Source organism: Dermacentor albipictus, chromosome 5, assembly GCF_038994185.2.
Source record: "Dermacentor albipictus isolate Rhodes 1998 colony chromosome 5, USDA_Dalb.pri_finalv2, whole genome shotgun sequence".
Classification (NCBI taxonomy): domain Eukaryota; kingdom Metazoa; phylum Arthropoda; class Arachnida; order Ixodida; family Ixodidae; genus Dermacentor; species Dermacentor albipictus.
The window spans coordinates 144690892-144713561 of record NC_091825.1 but is presented as its reverse complement, the minus strand read 5'-3'; the positions used below and the strand labels follow the sequence as shown (position 1 = coordinate 144713561).

Sequence of the window (22670 nt, the reverse complement as noted above, 5' to 3'; positions counted from 1 at the left end):
TGACCCCGTACGAAAGTATGTGCTCTCGAATTTAGGCAAGAGAAATTATTCGTTAAGACCCAATCCCACAAGCGTTTTCCACAAGTGTCCGTTCGGAAACCCCACGACACATGATGAGAATTAAAATCTCCCACCAGTATGATGTTCTTCTGACTGCGAGCAATAGAGATAGAGCGGGGAAGTACGTGTTTAATATAGAAAAAGGTGTGCAGCCAGGGAGTATTATATCCAGTGCTAAGATTTCACAGTCTGGGGACATTATCTGGTATGCTATAGTAGCTCTATGGCAGATTTTTGATGACACAAACAAAACTAAACCACCGCGTCGAGATAGGCGATCCAATCGAAAACATCGGAAATTTTTTAAATGAAAAGTCTGACCAGCAACAAGCCAAGTTTCCTGTAAAACAATAATATCTGGAGAATGGAACCAAGGCAAAGGCGGTGGTCGGCGCAATAAGATGACCTCCGATTTCTGGCGTTGAGGCACCGCATGCCATGCTCGCCTCCGTCTGTCTTTTTGGGGTTGTTCAGATTAAAGGCTAATGTCTAAATTGCAGGCGGGCTGTCTTCAGTTGAAATTTTTCCTACGACGGGGTAATCACTTGTCGAAGGACAAACACGCACTGACACACCATCAAGGTAGGAATTTCGGCTGCATATTTGCCGTAAGCATCTCTCTACGCTGAAACCACAAGCGATTCCCTATACGAACATGTGGTTTTGAACAAACAACAGACGAAGTAATACTCATACACATTTTCATAAATGTTTAATACAGATGGTTAGTGCAAAGGGGAAGTGTCAGAAAGCAAAGCGATGTAGATGTCAAGTCAGGCGTAGACATGGGAAGATGGCGTCAGGTGTGCTATATGAATGCATAGTTCTTAAAACGCACCCAAACGCGCCAGTACAGGAGATATCTGAAATATGCGGCCACCCGTTTCTCGGCGTGCTAAGTTCATTTATGCAGTACCTCACTTTTTTGAACATACCCAGAACAGTACAAAGAAGGAAAGAAAAAAAAAACAACCAAAGAAAACAAAAAAGAAGAAAAACGTCTTACCTTCTTGCAATTTCAATTCTGCGATTCCAAGGGCGCATGAGAGCAGAGCTACTCCTTGTGCGCTTGATAAGCATTCCAACGCATAGGAAAATAAATAAAAAGAAAAACAAGAACAAGAAGCGTATTTGCACATTAACTCGAATGAAAGTCGTGTCGAGTATTGGGAGCCTCGATGCGCATCCTATGACCGAACGAGGAACCGCGCCCCTTGGAAGCCCATGCTCGCTGCCTACAGACAGACCCTTGATGGTAGCGGAGCAGTTCGCTTTTGCTCTTAATGAAGACGTGGGCAATAGGCAAAACAGCGACTGGCATATCAAGGAATGGAACGAATCTGCGTGACCAATTCCACGGACCACTGCTGCATAATGACCGACTGTGTCGCCTGACTTTCGCGAGGCACGGCTTTCCTCGAGGATAATATAATTCACCCATCCGTTACTTGGAGGTGACTTCAAACAGAAACTTATACGAGTCCCGTGCAACTAAATACTTTCTACCCCGATATATACGAGAGCGATGTGTGCAAGCTATGCAAGTCTGTTAGAGCCACTCTTCAACACATGTTGTGGGGATGTGAAATATACCAAAATAAAATGGCAGTGTCCTCAGAAAATCTACGGGCGCGGTGGTCGGCCGTGCTGCTCAGCTCAGAACATCAAGACCAACTTTCGGCCGTCCAGCGAGCCAAGGAAGCCGCACGGGAGCAGCAGCTCCCAGTGCCCATCTAGGCGGCCCCAGGCCCGGGCCTCCCAATCGCCGGATTCCAAATAAAGTTATCACATCACACATCCGTCAGCGTTGTCCCGCTAACCTCCAAAGAAAGCACTTCAACCCAATAAGGTCGGCAACAGTGAGTACATCGCTCGTTACAGTGTGACAAAGGGAGTAATGCCGCTTCCGGCCATAGTAAATTTTTCGCACAGTATCAAAAATGTTCCAAGAGCACGGGTGAGAACCCCACAAAGCATGGCTGACGGTGACTACATCGACAACACACGATTGTCTGTTACTGAGCGCTTTCTTAACGGTCCACAGAGTAAGCCAGTGAGCAGCCATAATATGTCTGTGCTACATGCTATTAGAGAGTGAAGAACATATGCGTTCCAAGCATTCTGCGCAGCAAGAACAACATCGGTCGCAAGTCAGATAGTGACTGCACCCAGGAATTTCACCGAACCGGAAATATGACACGCCGCTGTTTCAAAGTGTTAACCAAATAAAGAATGAAGAGCAAAATACACAGACATTAATTTAATTCACGAGCGGAAAGTTTGCGCAGCACGGACAGCATTTCCAGCCCCGCTTCCAGTGCAAGTTCAACCTGCCGTGGTGACGTATAGTGGCTATGGCGCTGCGCTACATTAGCCCGAAGGCGCGGGATCGAATCCCGGCCTTTCTACATTGGGGAAAAATGCAAAAACGCCCGTGTGCCGTGCATTGGGTGCATGCTAAGGAACCACAAGGTGGTCAATCCTTCACTGCGGCATGCCTCGTAATGAACTGGCGGTTTTGGCGCGTAAAATCCCGGAATTTCATTTAAAGTGCAAGCACCGCATGTACACGCTGCTCGCGCCGTTCGGACAAGGCACAATAATTTGCAAAAGCGCTTGCGTGTCCTCAGAATCTGTGGCCAAAGCTTCGCGCGTCATCCACCCAGTCACCGCCTACGACACACGGTCAAGTAACGGTTTGCTTATCCGCACCGGGGCGTCATGCACAACCACTGAAAAGGCGGAGGCAACGGAGACAGCTGAGACAAGCCATGGACGCCTCACGACGTGACCAAGTCTGGTGGCGTCCGCAGATCGCCCTGAAAAGGTCCCATACACTCTCGCACAGTCGTGGCGAGTGGACGTTCGATAAACGTCAAGGGTTCGACGAACGTTACAAATCCATAACGAAAGGTGCAGGACAGGCTGGGGCAGTAGTGACTCACCTTATGATATAGCGTCAACTTCGTCGAAAGGTGGTCCAGGCCGCGTTCTCCCATTCTAAACACGAGTGGCTTTTTGACAAACATAAGAAGTATACCGGTATCGCAACAAAACTGTTTAAAAAGGAAAGCACGGCAGGCTGAAGTTGAATACCACTCAGCTTGGTATTGGGCATCAGTTTCGTTCGAAAGACGGTTAAGTGTGCATATAAGTCTTAACCGGGCTGCAAAGCTGAGTGAGTGTACCCTTTTTGACAAACAAATGACAATTGTTTGTAAGAAGTCCAGACACAAGCAGAGTAGTTGGCGCTCTGCTGGTGAGTGGACTTTCGCAGACATCAAAGGTACACCAAGCGCATTGCAAAAGTGTTATACCAAGGGAACAAGACAGGCTGTACCAATATTGCCGAAAGAATTTCGAGCAAACGTGTTTCTCCTCCCGCAGTCAACCCGTCGTCGTCGTCAAGCCCCCTTGGCGTCTTTGCGCTCGGACGTGGGGGAGGTTTTCGACGAACTCGGCTAGCGAAGAGTACTGGAATAGCTTCGTCTTCCAGCGGCCAATATCCCACCAGAAGGGTGTCTCGAATTCGTTCATGTCGGTGCCAAATCTGTGCTTGTATAGCCAACGCAGTTCTTTGGTCACGTAGCGCAGCCATAGGCGGTTGGTGAGAGGGTGGAATGCGCGCCAGTCGTTCCTGTACCAGTAGCAGTTTTTTCACAGTGTTAGAAAAGATCAAGCCATCCTATCAAAAATAAAACATTAATTCAATAAGTAATATTCTTTAGGAAAGGAAGAAGGAGAGGCTGTGGGCATCGAAACGGTTCCACTTCAAGGCTGACGGCTGAACTGTCTCGCGGCCACGGTGAAGATTGCAATAACATGAAAAAAATGTAGGCAAGGGACAGAAAAGTTGATATGAAGCGATAAAGAAACTGTGCGAGGCGGCACACGGCGTTGGACCACACTGTTTTGAAAGTTATGCAGGTCAGACCCGGAGTGCTGTTTGTGTGATATGTACACGCTCGAATGTACAATGTACACGTGCACGTAGTGCGTACATCACAGTACATACGTGCACGCTCGGAGGTGTCTGCGCTGTACGCATTGCGTGCAGGTGTACATTGTACGTGCGTGTGTGTTTGTGTGTGTGTGTGTGTGTGTGTGTACGCACGCACGCACGCACGCACGCACGCACGCACGCACGCGCGCAGACGCGTACATTGCTTGCAACTCGATGCCTACAACCCTTCAATTCTGCCTTCGTCAACCTTAAGAACTTCCGTACAACTCATTTTGTTAGGTGACGATATGCAAAATATATCAAAAAAGATGTACACCTGTAGCACTTCTGACAACGTACTATAAAGAGGATATCGGGATACAGGCAACAAGTCGCTTTTGCGCTGTGGCTCTAATGAAGTCATCTTAGCGCCTCTACACTTTAGCACATTTCTCATTTAGTAATGATTGTGTTGATATTAAAATTAATACATATGTGCGTACGGTTTATTCTCAACGGGAATCGCCAAGTGATCAAAACTTATAGCAAACGCAGCGCTTATTCAAGTTAGCCACGCATGAAGAAATGTACGCAGATTTGACCCAAATGTTGAAACTTGAGAAGCGAAGCTATCGCGAAGCGGTTAAATAAAGGCCACGCAATCGATTCTATTCTGCCCAGCGTTTCGCCTCGCAGCGATTAGCTGCCTACCACAGCAGACGGCAAGACGCGGACAGCCCCGAAACATTACTCACTTGTCCACGCGTTACACAGTCTACGGCGTGGGCTCGCTTTGCTATATGACACAGTATACCCGGGCCAGGGTCAGCGCGCTACTGGAGATTGTGACATTGTGCAGTCGTGTGCTGTCCTGCGGGTAAGCTACTCGACAAGACCTCAGTTGCACCTCGCTGCAGCCACCTTCGGCCAGAGCTCGGGGGAGCTCGTAAACAAAGCTTCGTTTTAAAACACTAAAGGCAACTAATAAATGGCTAGGGGAAGCGTTAGGCAGCTGATACCTATATAAACGGGTCTAAGGGTTCTCCGTGCCATAAACAGCTCTGCGGGATCGAACACTGAGTGCGTGCTTCTTTTGAGTGCGCGTCGCGCTGTATTTACAAACGAGGCAAAACTCTACGACGTGCTTGTAACTGCCCCCGTCAGAAAGCTCGACGAACTATCAACGTATTTCTATCAACATTTTTATGTTGATAGAAATATGTCATAGACTATGTCAACATATTTTGTATAGGGAAGTTGTGGACGTGCGTGTTTACCCTTTTTCTCGGCTAATGCCCGTGTAGCTTGTTCAGAAATGTATGAACCGCGTTAGAACATAGGAAATAAGCGCGTGTCAGCGACATTTGTCCATGGAGTATATGCGGTGTATACATAAAAGGCGTGGACAGATACGCAGGGATAAAAAAAAGGAAAAATATTGTGGCTGCAATGATAAGCTGTAGACGTGAGCCTGGCTGAACGCCTGCTGCGTCACTTCAGCTGTAGGACGATAGTCACGGAACACACACAGCGATCACACATACAGAACGCACACTCGCAGACATACACGCTGCACGCAATAAAGCTAAGCGTCAAACTAACAACAAAGGCGAGACGCCCTGCACGAAGTCCAAATGGCATTTATTAGTACGCTAACTTGCTAAGTAAATTACGAATGCCGAGTACCGAACGACACACCGGAGCAGTTATAAACAGTAAAAACAGCGAGCCAGGAGCTGTCGATTACCCCGCTGTTCCTACTTATTGTAAGGTCAGTTGGTAACAACGTACAGTCGCGAGTAAATGTTTGCAGACCACGGCATCAGGAAAAAATGAAGATATCTTCTAGAGCAGCTCCACGGCCTGGAATCTGTTTTGTACATTGTATTAGACGAAAACGCGCGCGTAGTTCGTGCGCTATTAAAAAAAGACACGCTACTTTTGGTCCACAAACTTTTGCTCGCGACTATAAGGCACAGGAAAGTGCGTATATTACCTGATTACTATCTTCATATTAATGTCGACGTTGAGAAGGTGACGCTCCATCGGCTCGTGTGAATCGTGCTTGATCACCGTGAAGACCGGTGTGTCGCCTGCGACGGCAGAAGAAAATTTGCCTCAAAGAGCAACAAGTACAAAGAACACCTTTTATGTCAAGTGGCAGTTCCCCAGATCTCAGAAAAGGAAGTGTCGAAGGACGCATAATTTTTTTTCTTTGGTACGCTTGCTGCTGTAATTCGCCCGAGAAATGCTGAACATGTAAAGAGTTCAATGCCTGACCTGAAGTACCACGAGCGCCGCATGTTAAATAAAGAATGTAAAAATTATAATCGAAAGGGCAGAAGTACAAAGGAGGCTTTAATGGAGTTCGCTCACTCAGTCGGTCGGTCGATCGGTTGGTCGGTTAGTCATTTGGTCTATCTGTCTGCCTGCCTGCCTGCCTGCCTGCCTGTCCGTCCGTCCGTCCGTCCGTCCGTCCGTGTCTAGCTCGTCGTACCATCGCGTCTCGCCATCGTAGACATCATGGCGTTGCGTAGTGCCGTCATGGTCACACTGCCAATATACAATCGTCATCATTTGAGAAACGTGATCCAATTGCCTTTCCGTCGTCGACACACCGTGATTCATCGATGTCATTCCTCCTCCGTCATTCCATCGTTGTCATGCTGTCGTGAACTGTGATAATGCCACAGTTATCAACCGTTGATGTATTACGAAAGGAGTGAGTTCTCCGACGTGAAAGATGATTATGAGGTGTGACATGTTAGTTACTCGACATGAATGACCGTTCCATGAGTGAATAGATATAGTGCTTTGAAGAAAAGAAATGGTGAGCTTACGCTGTGCTCTGCACTCCCTTACGGGATGGAGAACATATGAATGACAATTGGATGGGATGAATTTGGATAACATTTCTCAAATGACGACCGTGGTTCGTGGACAGTGTGACCACAGCGGCATGACGAGCTGCACACGGAAGGACCGGCACACAGATCGAGCGGTCTGAGTTACCGCCGTTGATGTCTTGAAGACAATGTCTTTCTTATAGCGAGCTACCCTCCGCGTTTCGTATCGGGCCATTTGCTAACCTCTTTAGGCGGCCGATCTTGAAGATAGTGCCGCCTGAAGATATCAGAAGGTTTGTGCTACTGGGTTAATGCCCCTGTCCCCACTGGTCGCCTTGGTGTTCCAGATGTATATGTGTGCGTACAGGTATTTGAATAGATAAATAAAATTGTTTGAAGGCGGGGTTAGAACAGGGGACGTCTAGCACAGAAGTCCGATACTGTAACAATTACGCAACGGACAGTTATCTCCATTTCACTTAACTGCACTGCAGGGTAGCAAGCCGGACGCTCGCCTGGTTGACCTCCCTGCCTTTCCGTTCCTTGCTTTATATATCTGTCTCTATTGCGGGTGCTCGCGCTGTCAGTGCAACGACGGCGCTACCTCGTTCCAAAGCCTAATCGAGCGTTCTCGCCTGCACTCTGGCCGCAAGACTGACCATCGCTGAGACGAGCCGAGGCTCCGCCCAAGATGCAGGCCTCCAGAAACCACGTCTCGATGACATAGTCGCGGCCGTGGATGGTGTAGCGGGAGGCGTACTCGTGCGTGTACTTGACGAGCACACGACGCAGCAAGAGTGCCCGGTGTTCGAATTGCAGTGCCTCTTCGGCCACGGCCAGGGACATCGCCACCTGGTGCAGGACGCTCCAGAGGTTTAGCGGCCTCTTCAACTGTAGCGCAGGAAAAGGAGTTAGAAGAACTAAATAAGTTATGCTGATATAATAATCTTTGATATCCCAATTCTTTCTTTCTTAATTTTCCGGAATGTTGATCATAAGCATTTCCAGTGTCGAATTATGATTGAGCCGTTTTAAAGGCTGAAAGTTCGTTTGTCTTTACAGAAACACGGCGCGAGCACTGAAGAAAAAAAAACAACCTGCAGCATAAATATTTAGGTCAGACTGGTCGTCGTTATTACAAACATTAATTGATTGAATGACATCTATGGAACACGATGCGTAATATCATGTTAATGAAATGAAATACCTGTCACAAGTAGATGTGCTGGCTGTTATTAACTTGAGGGCCTTCTGGTGTTAGATTCAACACTAACAGCAGTGACACCGATAAACTCGTCGAAACTCTCTTCAAGCCCCTCCCTAATATATTGATTTATTGGTACATTTTTATCTCTACACTCGGAATATTCAAAAGTAAGTTGCACCTTTATATGGAGACTTCCAATGAAAGAAAACATCATCATCATCATCATCATCATCATCATCCCGGTTACGCCCACTGCAGAGCAAAGGCCTGTCCCATACTTCTCCAACTACCCCGGTCATGTGTTGATTGTGGCCATGTTGTCCCTGTAAACTTCTTAATCTCATCCGCCCACCTAACTTTCTATCGCCACCTGCTACGCTTCCCTTCCCTTGGAATTCATTCCATAACTCTTAATGACCATCGGTTATCTTCCCTCCTCATTACATGCTCTGCCCATGCCCATATCTTTTGCTTGATTTCAGCTAAGATGTCATTAACTCGCGGTTGCTCCCTCACCCAATCTGCTCTCTTCTTATCCCTTAACGTTACACCTATCATTGTTCTTTCCATAGTTCGTTGCGTCGTCCTCAATTTAAGTAGGAACGTTTTCGTAAGCCTCCAGGTTTCTGTCCCATGCGTGAGTATTGGTAAGACACAGCTGTTATACACCTTTCTTTTGAGGGATAATGGCAACCTGCTGTCCATGATCTGAGAATGCCTGCCAAAGGCACCCCAGCCCATTCTCATTCTTCTGATTATTTGAGTCTCGTGATCCGGATCCGCTGTCACTAGCTGCCCCAAGTAGATGTATTCCTTTACCGCTTCCAGTGACTCGCGACCTATCGTAAACTGCTGTTCTCTTCCCGAGACTGTTAGGCATTACTTTGGTTTTCTGCAGATTAATTTTTAGACCCACCCTTCTGCTTTGCCCCGGATGGGTAAGAAGTGAAAAAGGCCACAGTTCCACTTCTCCTTTTTTTTTTCATTTTTGACTCCAAAATCTGGTGCCGGTACGTCAGTGTGGCGTGGGAGATTTGAATTTTTCTTTCGAATTCATTTGGTATGTCTCAGTAAAGGTTGTCGAAAGTCGCTCTCTTTGGGTCATGTAGGTGACATTCTGTATCTTTAACGATAACAACAAAAAATAATTAAAAAATCTGCAGGCACGATTAGACGCCGTCCCAATTGATGACGTCATGGCACCTTCACTTGCCCTAGGTTCTTTCTGTCTTACCAAGCCACCAGGCTTATTCTCAATGTAAGACTGGTTTCTGACGTTAAGTAGAGGGGTGATTTACTGATACACCTCGACCCAGTCTTTCTTTGAAGTGTCCCTGAAATGTTCGTAGAGTTAAAAAACGCGTTCATTAGAGACAAGCGCTGCAGACGACAATGCTACGTCATCGTGCTTCTTGGTGCACGTGTCACTGCATCGTGGGGACCACTAATTTCACATTATGAACGGAAACGTAGACTGGCCGGCCAGAGACAAAGATATCACGCCCAGTACTGTGTAATTTTGTCTCACAGCAGTTAATGCAACCATTTCTCGAAGGAAAGTACATTTTGGCGAAATTTTTGTTCCAACTATTTAGAAAGCGCGTTTCGTATACGGAAGAAAGCTTAGTTCGGACTTGGCGCTTGTTCCGTCGTTTTATCTGCAGTTCTTGTCTTTCTTGTGCTATTAACGTAAACATGCATTGACGGAGGTGCTTTTGTTAATCTCCTTTCAGACAGGCCATATACTTCTCAGGCCGGCCGGATATGCCCGTAGCCTTTTCAATAGAAAAGCACCACACAGACGGCGTTATAATGATAGCGTTAGTGAGAATGCGGAGGATTATCGATGTGGTATAAAAAGAACTGTCAGAGCGCGTTATGTCATTAGGAGCGCGTACCACTAAACACATACTCACTCTGTTTCAAACAACGTATTTGCGTCAGCTGCTTGGCAACAAGCTGTCAACCGCGGCTTAACAAAGATACGGTGGCTCTGACGTCGAATACAGTGCAGCCATCCCATTCAAGAAAAGAAGAGAAAAAAACAAACTCAGTGCCCTTCCACTCTGGTCCAGCACTGCACAATCTTCGGGATCGGACCACGTGTGTGGACTGCTTACGCCTTCGCCACCTCCGCCGCGGGTCGGCCGGGCATTGCACTATCTTTGGATATTTTTGCCGAGGCATGCGGGAACTGGCCGGAAAAGCAAAAGAGCTGCGATAGTGCTCAGTCTCTTCTTAGAACGTGATTGCTGCTACTGTTCGCTCGCCATGGCTTTGTCTTCGGCTGCCCCGTCATGCAACACAGTCCAGACTGACAGCTGGGCACCAGGGCCAAGATAAAGAGCGCACTTGCAAGCGAGAGCACATCATTCTGGTCTAAAGGGCGAGTGAATTCATCATAAACCACGCACCCACCTCGATCTTGTCGAGAGGAACGCCGCCGTAGGACATATGCCAGACCAGGTACGCTCGTGGTGTTCGAGCTGCGAAGGATATGACGAAGGCTCAGTACTGACATGAAGATATGTACACTGGCTCAGTTAGTGATTTAAGTTTCGAGATTTATCTACATAGATATTTTTTGTATTTGCGACCACCCGATGTCTCCTTCACACCTTTAGGAAAAAGCGGCTGCTCTAGATGGTATGATTTACTGCCTCCGATACCGTTTTGCTGAGATACCGCAACAGCTGCCGTTAGCCAAAATAAGTAGCGCGATCGTTCCAGTGCACGTGACCTTCCATGCACCGAGCGTCCACCCGCCTCATAGCGCCGACTGAACAGTCTGAAGCGTCATGCGCTTCTCGTGCACCTTCCACTCTGGTGTGTGGTACTATTGTAAATGTAGACAAATCTCACTGTGCCAGACGACAAACCGGCTTTGAGTCTTCCTTTCTTTCCTCACCCGACTCATTTCCGTCTCGGCGCTCATCATGTAGCGTTCGGGTTGCTCGTTCTCGGGCCTCGAGGAGTTCTGCGGGGCATTTGTCGAACACGCAAGTGACGCTGCGATGAAAAAGAAAACGCAGATACCACGCATCGTGAAAATTCATGTTCGATAATGCGAAATGTTCGCCATACAACGCACGCAATTAGACGTTTGACCTTTCGATTTGTGCGTACCTAACTTCCGCTGTCGAAACCCCGCGTTAGGATATACAAGCAGACTGACGCACACCTTCTAGGCACTTGGCTACATGGAATGCCCTCGTGACGCGAGCCTTTTTCTTACCTCTTGACTTCGACGAAGCCCTTCGTGAAGAAGTCCAGCCTGTCTCTTAGCGCTGTGAGCCTCCTGCAGGACCGGAATACAGACGCCGAGATAAGAAAAATCTGTGACGTTCACTGCATGATCTCACAAAGAAATGTGTTGGTGACAGTCTTTCTATACAGCAGGCGTACATAGTACAGACCTGTGTTTGTTTTAAACGCGTAAGCACTTCTGTGCTTACCCAACGAGAAAACCGTACGTCCGTTATGTAAGACGATCGTTTGCAAGACAGAGCCCGCACCAACGAATGATTTTTGCTTCGTGCTGACTGTCCATTCAACGCGAAAACACAGCGCTCACGGAGCTCTCAGCAAATGCAGCGCACTGCCAGTTTCGCAGATCGCTTTCAAGATAAGGTCCTCGCGGCCGTGCTATTGACCCTTTTCGCGGAGCAGTTTGTGCTGGAGAAACGAGATGGCACTTTCGGCGGCGCGCCGCATGTCGCCTCAGCGAGAGCGCACGGATACGAAACCATTAACGCCACAGAACACCTGTATTACCGCTTCCACCTTGCTTATGTGCGATCAGGCGTCCGACATGCAACTATAAAGCATGCAAATAAAGTATGGAATGGATCTGTGTAGCCAAGTTCGCGGACCGTTGCTGAAATTTTCCGTACGTGTTACCGCCACTTCCGACATGTACGGCTCTCCTCGAGGATACAGAAATTTGTTCATCCGCCAGCGTTGTATCACTAGCGCTCTATCAAAGTAATTCTGCCCCGGACCGTCGACAAGGGCGAGTACCGCTCGTTAAACAACGACAAAGGGAGTATCGTCCATTCCTGTCGTAGTTCGTTTCGCGCGCAGTATCTACACACATCTCCAACTGGCACGTCATCTTACGCGCACTCTATCGCCAAAGCGCAATAAGTGTGCGGGCGCATAACTGAATATTTGCGCGCCGTATATGCACAATAAATGCACACACACATTGTAAACGCGGGGGCCATGGAGGCAGTTGAGGGAAGCAATAGACGCGCGCCACCACGTGATCAAACATGGCAGCGCCCACGGGATCGCCGCGAAAAGGGTTAATACGCGTGCCGCCGGGGGAGTACATTTCGTCAGGGTTCATAATGGTCCGATGCGGATGGACAATTCGCTAAAGGGCGATATCGGTTTATCGTGATCGGAATGTTCACAGCGCACCTTGCATCGCCGCCAGCATCACTCCCTGTCGCCGCAGCGCTGGCGTATGCGCTGTGAACTGCACTAAACTAAGCACAGTCGATGGCATGCGCACTCACGAGGCTATCTTCATTTCGGTCAAGAGGCGATGCTGCGACTCTTGCGTGTAGCCGAGCTTCACCACCTTGAGTACGCTGTCGCCCGTATAAGTCTGGATGCGGAAGACCTCCGAGTTCTTGCCCTCGGCAATCTTCTCGAACTTGTCTTCCTCCTTTAATACACTTGAGAAGTGAGAGAGAAAGTAAGTGGCCAATGTGTAAGATACAATGGAGGAAATATAATTTTAGTTTACCATTCCTCACTGCGCTGTCAATTCCAACACCCGCTCGCTTTTTCTTGTTATATTCAGAAAGAAGACTTCACCATCAAAAGAAAATTCTCCGTACCCCCTCCAAACATTCTGAAAATTAGTCTTCCAAGTAAGCTAACCAAGTGAACTAGCTGGTAGCCTGCAAACGAGCAAACAAAGAGCTGTCATTGTAAGGAAGATGAATGTATCGATAATTCGAAGCACTAGAACAATAATTAACGAAAAAGTAGAAGTTTTGCACAAACGACGAAATATCGATTGCGATACCAAATTAGTAGACAGCTATACGAAGTACTGATAGTAGCCTTATCGGCCGTTAATTAATGTGACAAGCATGCTGTCGCGTCCGTACTGGCAAACATAAGCTTATATCACTCAATGAGTACCACGGACTCTTGCTGTCAAAATGCTAGCACGAGGAAGAGCGGCAGCAGCAGCGAGCGAATTGGCCTTCGTTCTGCATCTCGCTTCAAAGCGAACTCAGCGGCGAGAACTCAGCACACACAAAACTATAGGCTCTCGGCGCACCTAGGCATGTACTAATCTTAGATCACTTTCAAGTTACGGCCCTCGTGGCCGCCGGTGTAGGATTCTACACCGGCCTATACCGCCGTATAGCTCTGTACTAGCTTGATATCACAATCGGTGCTTCGCCTTTCGGGCGAAGCTGTGACATTTTCCTTTCTTTCTCTTTTCTTTCCCTGCTCTATGTTCCGCTATTGACAATGCAACTCAAGTGTAGTTTTCTGCTTGGTTACACATTGCCTAGTAGAGGAATCTGGGTTCCTATCAATCGGTTGATTCCGTTTTTTACCGAAAGTGGCCTTCAGTAGATCTTATGGAAAACAAATTGAATCGTATTGGAATGAAATATATATGTATTTAATTTCTCTATCAGGACGATCTTCTAACAGTGTTAAGTGGGACACCTTTCTGCATTATTGTTCTGCAAATAATAACCTTATGAAGCCAGCAGAAACGAAGCCGAGAAAAGCACAAGAGATGTTATTTGTAGTTTTATTTGAAGTGTAGGAATGATAAATTAAAGCGAAATCAGAGTGGATGAAAAAAAACAAAAGATTGTCGCAGGTAGGAGCCGATCCCACAACCCGAACATTACGCGAAGCAAATATTGATCGTCGCAGCACAGTAAAAAAATAAATATTCTTACAGGAGAAAGTAACTTGGCTTCAAATAAAGCTATGTCAATGAAGGAAAAATACATGGAAGATAAGAGTTAGTTTAGAAGCATTGGCTAATGCAACAAATAAGTGTTTTGTTCTTATGAAGTTCCCGCTACAATTTGTACGAAGATGCGATAAAATGTTACCGAGACCGCGTACATGTGGTTGAAGAGCTGGTCAAACGTCGCGAATGACTGCTGACCGCAGGCTGCGAGCAGGCTTGCGAACGCTTCGTCTATGTTCGCAGACAGGTGTTCAGAGCCCTGTGGGCAAGAAAAGCGTTTACAGGGTACGTTGAAAAGCAAAACAAACACGCAAGCAAGCAAGAAAACAAGCAAACAAACAAAAAGATAGATAGATAGATAGATAGATAGATAGATAGATAGATAGATAGATAGATAGATAGATAGATAGATAGATAGATAGATAGATAGATAGATAGATAGATAGATAGATAGATAGATAGATAGATAGATAGATAGATAGATAGATAGATTCGATGACTCCCGAACCAATTTCTTGTGATAGACGAGAAGAAGGGGAACAGAGGGCGCATGAAGAAAAACTGGCCGCACGCGTAATGCGAAGCCTAGTCTTCGCATTACGCGTGCATGCTTGGATTGCTGTGCCTCAAGAAGTAGAGCTTGACGCTGTGGGACGGGAGTCAGAAAGATCACCGACGATTCCCATACTGCCTAATGCGAAATTTCTGCTCAGCTCTATACGTGTTCTCATGTCGCGATATAATGAGACATCGCAGCGATCACCGCACCGACTGGTGCGCGACGCAATGTATAGACCGGCCACACAGTTGCCGCTTCCAGGCAACTGCAGCTGATGCAACCGTAATCTTCGCCGGGAAGCGCTTGCGGTGAACGCTATGCGCGAAGTCGACCTTTCTGGTTCTATTTATCCCCGCACAGCCGGTGCCGTCGAATCAGAGGGTGCGTAAGGTCCCTAAATAAATAAGGATGGGCGGACATGATCGGCTTATGGTGGTATTTCAAGGTGGCTTCCACTGCTGTCGTCTTCATGCTTCCGCTCAACACCTTCTACTAGTCTAGAAGGTATTCTTCCACTGCAGCCTCCTCCTCCACTTTCTTCCACGCTCTGGCTTCACTCTCGCTTTCGCTGCGCTCGTTCGCTCGGCTACGCTGCCGAGGCACGCCGACGCTCAACGCTGCGCTCGAAAATGTTGCGAAGAAAATGTTGCCTTGAAGACCAACCAGCCGATCGTCGTCTTCTAGGAACTCCGTGCGAGAGGTCGACGTGAAGGCGGTGTCGGTATCCTCTGCGTTGTCTTCAGGACGACCTTGGTATGGTTCTGCGGCTGATAGCTGACTTCGGACAACGAGAGCTCTCGTACGGTGTGCCCGCATGCGGGAGAGCCGTCGCCACTGGTACAGGGCGCATGCCAAAACACAGAGTCCCAGAAAAGAGGCGAGGGGCACGCTTTAAAAAATAAAAATTCTGGGGAAGTGTATCTGTCGGATAAACTACAATAGCTCTGTTTAGCAGCAGTCGTTCCACACTGTCTTATGTAAAGCTGCAAAGAGGAGACACAAGGTACAGATCCCCGCATGACATGTAGTGCGACGTGAACTTCGCTATCAAAAACCACATTCCTCGAGTAGCCAACGGGGTCCAACAGTTTTCAGCGTGTTCCAGCAATCGGAACAGCCACCTTTCGGACGCGTTCTCACGTCATATCGGACGCCGCGTTGTGCCATGTGCGTCGTGCTTTAAAGGGACCCTAAAGGGAAACACTAATCTGAGCTGCATTTGTGTACGAGGCTTCTACGGCACTAACGAAGTTATTCAAACCACGAAAAGAAAGCTCGGTAAGACAGAAATGACGCAACAACAAAGAAATGTGGCTCTGCCGTTATATGGAGTAGTTGTAAGCACGCAATGGCTACCGGCAAAGCGGATTGGTTGGAGAAGATACTAGCCACAATATTAAAACGGGTGTGCATATTGATACTTTTTGTGCGCAAACAAACAGGGACGAAGAATAGGGGCAACACAAGGACGAGCGCTTTCTAACAACTGGTTTATTTTTGAAGAACTACTTACTTAAATACCCACAGAACTGCGCGATCCAGTCAACAGAGCACCCTACAGCGCATATGATACCCGCTGATCTGTGCCATCAAGTCAAAAGAGCAACGTCAATATTACATATAACACTTGTGATATTACACAATATTACATATAACACTTGTAACACTTGTGCATGTTGGCAACGGCACACCCCACCACCCTTTACCACGCCATAGTGTACATTGGTCCATATGGTTGCAATAGTTTCCGGTCGCAGACAGAACCTGATTGTAAGACTCGTCTCGGTCAAACAACCATCCACGGTGTGCGGGACGCCACCGGCTTGGACGCGGCCGGATGAGCCGTACGCGTCGGGGACCCCGAGACCTATGACGTTGAAGAGGGCATATACAACTCTTTCTCAGCGCCAACAGACGAGAATCAGGCGCATAGGGCTCTCTATCTGCCTTTTGGACGTCGCTATTGGAAATGACAAACAAAACTTCAGCGTACTGGAAGTTACAGCTTGAAGGATATTTTGAAGATACATTGGAAAGATCTCGGAAGGAATAGCTTTTTTAACTTCTTTGGGGGTGGGGGGTAACTAGTGTATGTAAGGCGGCCTTGACTGCTTGTCCCTTTCATGTCCTTTTCATGACCGGATGTTCTCGTTTCAGTGCCCGGTTAAAGCTCTGCCTTCTGGCTTAAGGTCACTTGAAGTTTAAAACATTATGGGGTTTTACGTGCTAAAACCACTTTCTCATTATGAGGCACGCCGTAGTAGAGGACTCCGGAAATTTCTACCACCTGGGGTTCTTTAACGTGCACCTAAATCTAAGCACATGGACGTTTTCGCATTTTGCCCCCATCGTAATGCGGCCGCTGTGGCCGGGATTCAATCCCGCGACTTTGTGCTCAGCAGCCCAACACCATAGCCATTGAGCAACCACGCGGGCGACACTTGAAGGTAACCGTCAACGGGAGCTGGAATCATTTCATGCTTAATGTAGCTTAAAGCCCCGGGAAGCGACGTCACCTTGTATTTTCCGTATGGAAGCACGCAGTATGGCTTCAAGGATTTCGAGGGCGTCTGCTGGTGCTCAGTTATTGCGTAGCATACAGTTTGATACAATAAAATAATTACTAGACGGAACTCTGGTGGTAGTGTCTACGGGGGCGGTAATGGGAGCAGTTGTGCCAGCGTGGGCATTATGGCGAAATACATGGATTTGCCTAAACTTCGTCATTCTGGCTTCAAACGGCTCTGTGGCTTTGTAAGTTCCTGATTTTCAACAGTGTACTGCGCAGTGAATAATGAAAGAAACATTAAAATTTTCCGACGGCAGGATTCGAACACGGGACCTCTAGCACCGAGGCCTGATATTGAAACGATTAAGCCAGGCACGCATGTATCGATAGGAGATGCGAAACGCCCTTACGAATTTATTGCGGGCATGTGCCTTGTTGCGCATGGCGCGTTTCGGTTATGCCACCTCGTCAAGCTAAGTCGTTGCCATTAGTAGCGATTGTGCGGGTTCGCAGCGTCTTTTGCACTTTGAAGGGTATAGATTGCTCGGAAATTTACGGCAATTAATGCACATAAATATACAAAGGCACAAGAACGTTTGAATCCACAAGCACGAAGATCAGAGAAATCCACGTGCTTCCCATCATTCCCATGTTGGGTCAACGAACGCAGCGCCAGAGTTCCCTCTAGTATATATATTGTGGGAAACGCTGTGTAAGATGCACAAGGTTCTGTTCCAAGATAGCCTAAAGTGGATAAGCTCAAATGCGATGCAATCTGACATCACAATGATGTCAAACTGCGAGAAAGAAGATGAGACTGTCATTTTCATTCTCTAGTCTAAATAATTAATCGATATTACCTCAAAATATAAAGAAAACAGAGTTTTGAAAGAATACATTGCAGTGTAAATTGATTTAGTATCTTCCTTCAGTGTCCATTTATAGGCTACACTCGTGCAGTTGCTATTAGTTAATGGAAACGTGCACTTGTTTTCCGCTCATTGGTACAATTGTTGGTCCGTTATAGTTTTCGAGTAGAATGCTGTCGAGTATCTGGTTCCGAACATCATTAGTTCGCAAAGGGGTATATTCGGGCAAAATGAGATTACGCTACTTGCATCGGGGTTGCGGAAACGCCCTGTTGATAGTGGGAGTATGCTTACATGGGTTCTGTTAGGGTGGCCGTTTATGTACCTAAACTAAGGGCGAGTTCGAGCGAGGGGTGAACAAAATGGTATCATGGGCATTCAGAAGGGAGGACGTAGTAGAAGGGAGCCTGCGGAGATATTTATAAAAGTCAAAGTAAAAAAAAAGGAACGATAAAAAGAAACCGTACGGGGTGGGCAACGGACGAGTCTATCTCGTCTAAAAACGAATGCTTTCTTCTCGTTCTTGCGTAAGCTTGATCCGCTTTACCTGACTTATGAGGTCCATGGCAGTGCATTCGATGAGGCAGTGAAAGCAATGCCCAAGAAGCAGCCTGGTGCTCTTCACCACAGTCCAGGAGACCTTCTTGAGCATGAATAGGAATGCTGCGGCGACAACTGCGAGGGCGAAGAGCATGACTGTCGAAAGGTCTGTGCTTGCGCTTCCGAGGACTGGGCAGGTGCCACCGAACACTTCTTCTTTTCTTCTTCTTCTTCGTCCTTGTGCTCCCGGCTTCTGGTCCAAACCAGCGCAATTTCTGCCCTCTACCAAGTGCGCGTGGTCTCGTGCTGCGGGGCGATCGTCTTTTTCGCGTGCCTCACGATTATACGATGTCCGGCCAGTGCAACGCAGCTGTCGCCTTCGACGAATTGCGTTGGACAAGCACGAGCTCGGCGATCGCCACTCGGACGCTTGCGCACGCTGCCACAGGACGGGGTGGACGACACCAATCGGCGATGACGCCTTCCTCTTGGGTCCCGTCTGTCCTTTGCTCCCGCTTGTTCTTTTACAGCTAAGCTGTTTATGCGTACCCTGCGCCGTCGTTGTCGGAGTTCCCTGACGCTGTCGTCGTTAGCAATGGTTCGAGCGTCGTCGTCTCCTCCCACAGCGCTACTGCACAAACGCGCTCGTGCTGCTGCTGCCGCATTCGGCGTCGTGTTCCGGAGCCGCCTGCGTTGCCGCTCGTCATTCTATCGTAGAATTTCACTTTTCTTCTGTCGTCATAATGGGGAGGCCGCGTTTACGTCCGTATGAGCCATTGCTTAAGGACGTATGAACCATTCATTGTCTTACGAGACGGACTGATTTAATTTTCGAGCAATCTAACGCTGAAGAATCACAAGCGGCAATGCCGGGCGAATGTTGCTACCACCCAACCGAGCAAACTCGAGACATCTTTTGTGTTTGCGTGTAATTATTCTGTCAAGGCGTTTATTGACAGGTTATGCGAGGAGAGAGAGGTCGAACTCGGTGCGGTAGCCAAAAATCCTTCGAGCAGTCCGAACCGGCCTTCGTGCGTAAAGCGCTAGTGATGCGCCTGACTAACCGGCACTTCTTGTCTTGTCTTGTGGCCTTGAGAGTGGCGCGTACCCATTATGGGGGATTGGCCAAGAAGCAGGCGGTTTTCCGTATGGTTAGAAGTAGAGACAAACTAGATTTGTATAGCGGAGCGTGGGACGATAGTACTGTAAATTAGAAGTTGAAATAATTATTGTTAGGAATTCCAATAAAATAAGTAAACGTGAAGAAATGAAATAATATAAATTATGGATAATTTTAGAAATTCAGCAAGGTACTCTTTTTGTGTCTCTGATGAAATTGTAAACTGCCAGAAAAGCATCGCTGTGGCTGGATCCCAGTGAAGTCGCCCCAAAAGAAAGAATGGTTGGCGAGGTTAGCGAAAGGCTAAGTTTAGTAAATGAGTATTCTAATAGTTTTCTTTGTCTTAGAAAGCGGCGGCACGAGAGAAAGTAATGTTCGATAGTTTCAGGCTCACTGCAAAAAGAACATAGAGGGGGCACTGCGAGACCAGACCTGTGTAAGTAAAAATTTAGAGGAGGTATGCGACATCTCAATTTTGTAAAGGAAACTTCCAATTGCCTTGAAGGACACCAATTAGTATTCCATGGGAAGCCAAGATGGTGGAAATTTGAAGAGGGTGTTAGCACGGATATTGCAGAGTTTTGAGATATAGCGAAATTGCTGTACCTAGCCGCGGTGACATAAGCCAATGTCGGCAAAACAGATATGATAGGGCCGTTCAGGGAAGCTCGTGCCAGAGAATCAGCCATTTCATTCAAATGCAACCCATGATGTCCGGGTACCCAAAGCAAACGTACTTTTCGTAAGTACGGAGGCACCATCGAACGAAATGTTCTTTGAATTGCTGAATTTAAAGATGCAGTTAGTGCTGTGCATACAGATAGCGAGTCGGTCACAATAACAGCTAATGGGTCATTTTGGGGCAGTTTTCGTAATGCTAGTGTTATCGCTAATAATTCTGCCTGAAATATAGGTGTGAAGTCAGGAAGGCGAAGGGAGTAAGACCACTGAAGAGATTCAGAGAAGATCCCCACTCCTGCCTTCTCATTCCACACAGAAACGTCCGTAGCTATTATAGCTATTACATTGTCAGTGGTTAGCTGGTGTAGGTGGCCGTTTAAGATAATAATTAAATCTCGCCTTGGTAATAGCTTAGCATGATTTGGAAATATGTCATCGAACTGAATTTTGAGGTCTGGTAAGGCATCATTTGAATGGTAAACGTGGTGTAGGGACACATCCAATTTTTGTAACTGTTCTTGAACGAATATTACCTGGGGACTGTGGAATCTCGACCACGATACTTGGAAAAACTCAGACGGTTCAGTGATATATATATATATATATATATATATATTGCGTACGCCTTTTGAAATAATCATAAATTTTTAAAAATGTCTGAACCGTAAGTATGCGGAATCTGCAATCTAGGGTGGGTATATGAGCTTCCTGATAAAGAACAACGTTGGCAACAAATCTAGGTAGCCCAAGGCATGACCGTAGAGCTTCTCTTTCTAAAAGTACCAGAGGTTTAATTTTGTAGGCCGGGCCGCCGGAAAATATTACGCAGCCGAATTCTAATATGGGCCGAATATATATTTTATAGATCATCATTAAGGTATCCCTGCGTAGTCCAGAGCGTCGGTGGCTGAGCCGGCGGAGCATACCCACGGCTCGTTCTTCCTTTGTTTTAATATATTCAATGTGACTGTGCCAGGTGAGTTTGCCATCGTAAATGACACCAAGGTACTTGACTTCGTGAACTTGGGGAATGATTTCCTGTCGGTATTGTAAAGATGTGTGCACCTGTGCAGTTAATGGGAAAACTAATACCGCACTTTTGCTAATATTTAACGACAAACGTAAGCCCTCTAGCCATGTCTCAAACATTCCTAGGTAATTCTGCAACGACAGTTGTAGTGAATGTATATTATTTGCGGACGTAAAAAATGCGATATCGTCGGCATAAACATAAACACGTACTTCCGGAGACAAAGGAATTGTGCTTAGCAAAATGTTAAATAATATAGGAGAAAGAACGGAACCCTGTGGTACACCTCTTGTCTGCTTGTGTTGGGAAGTCGAAATAGCGTGTTGGTAACAATAAAACTCTCTATCTCTTATAAATTCATAGATCCAAGCGGTTATATATTTAGGAAAATTCGTAGACTGAAGTTTATCGAATAAAATACCATGTTCTACAGAGTCGTATGCTTTTGATACATCTAGCGTTACCAAAGCTGCGTACTCTCGTTTGCGGCGAGCAAGTTTAATACGGCTCTCTAGATCTACATGGGCGCACCATATGGCGTGACCGGGACGAAATCCAATCTGGCAAGGACTGAGAAGGGTATCATCCTGCATACAATTTGTTATGCGGCCATGAAGAACTCTTTCTATTAATTTGACAACATTGGAAGTAAGAGAAATCGGTCTTATGTTGTCTAAATCAACTCTGCTGATTTTTTCTTTAATAATGGAATAATTTTAGCTATTCTCCACTCTCATGGAACCCATGCATTTTTGAGAGAGAAATTTATTATGTTTAGGAGGTCCTGAGGCGCACAATCAAATAAAACTTTTAGCATTCCTGTTGTAATTCCATCTGGACCGGGGGCTGACGTCGGTAACGAACTAACAATGCCTTGAAGCTCTGTCGCTGTTATAGTTTCAAAGTCGTCTCCTAAGGGAGGTGTCTGTAGGCCTAACGGCAATTTATGTTTGAAACGTTGCGCAAGTCCTTTAGCAATTTTCTCAAGTGATTCCGATACTTCTTTTGTTGTTAAACCGACAGAATCGACATTCACGGACGCCGGTATGACTTTACGCGATCGAAGAAATTTAAACAGTGCCTTTTTATTGCAAGATTTCGAAAGGTATGTGTAGTGCTTGGAATCATAATCCTCCTTAGCCTTTGACACTGTTCGTTTAAATGTATTAGATATGTACGTATAATCAGCCCAATTATTAGGACTTTGGTTGTATAAAAGCTTTTTCCACGCAGCTTTTCTACGTCTAAAATCTCGCTCGCAGTCCGAATTCCACCAGGGACAATACGATCAACCTTTAGCAGATTGCACGATAAACTGAGCTTTTTGTGATGACTGTTTTAGAA

The 22670-nt window shown here is 46.8% G+C and overlaps 2 protein-coding genes across 4 annotated transcripts in view; one reads left to right on the top strand and one right to left on the bottom strand.

Moving 5' to 3' along the window:
• Positions 1-22670, top strand: part of LOC135906318 (arylsulfatase B-like) — a 194007-nt gene that overhangs the window by 88189 nt on the left and 83148 nt on the right. The gene's annotated exons all lie outside the window — the stretch shown is intronic.
• Positions 858-19114, bottom strand: LOC135906308 (serine/threonine-protein kinase haspin-like). Of its 2 annotated transcripts, none has more exons than XM_070539753.1 (9): positions 18503-19114; positions 14174-14277; positions 12580-12741; positions 11292-11354; positions 10965-11065; positions 10475-10542; positions 7485-7740; positions 6000-6096; positions 858-3697 (listed from the first exon to the last, which is right to left on the bottom strand). In XM_070539753.1, the coding sequence occupies exons 1-9, from the start codon at positions 18647-18649 to the stop codon at positions 3448-3450; spliced, it is 1248 nt and encodes a 415-aa protein (XP_070395854.1). In that variant the 5' UTR covers positions 18650-19114; the 3' UTR covers positions 858-3447. The 2 variants fall into 2 exon arrangements, with proteins under 2 accessions (XP_070395854.1, XP_065293714.1); XM_065437642.1 differs by having other exon boundaries at positions 859-3697; positions 7509-7740.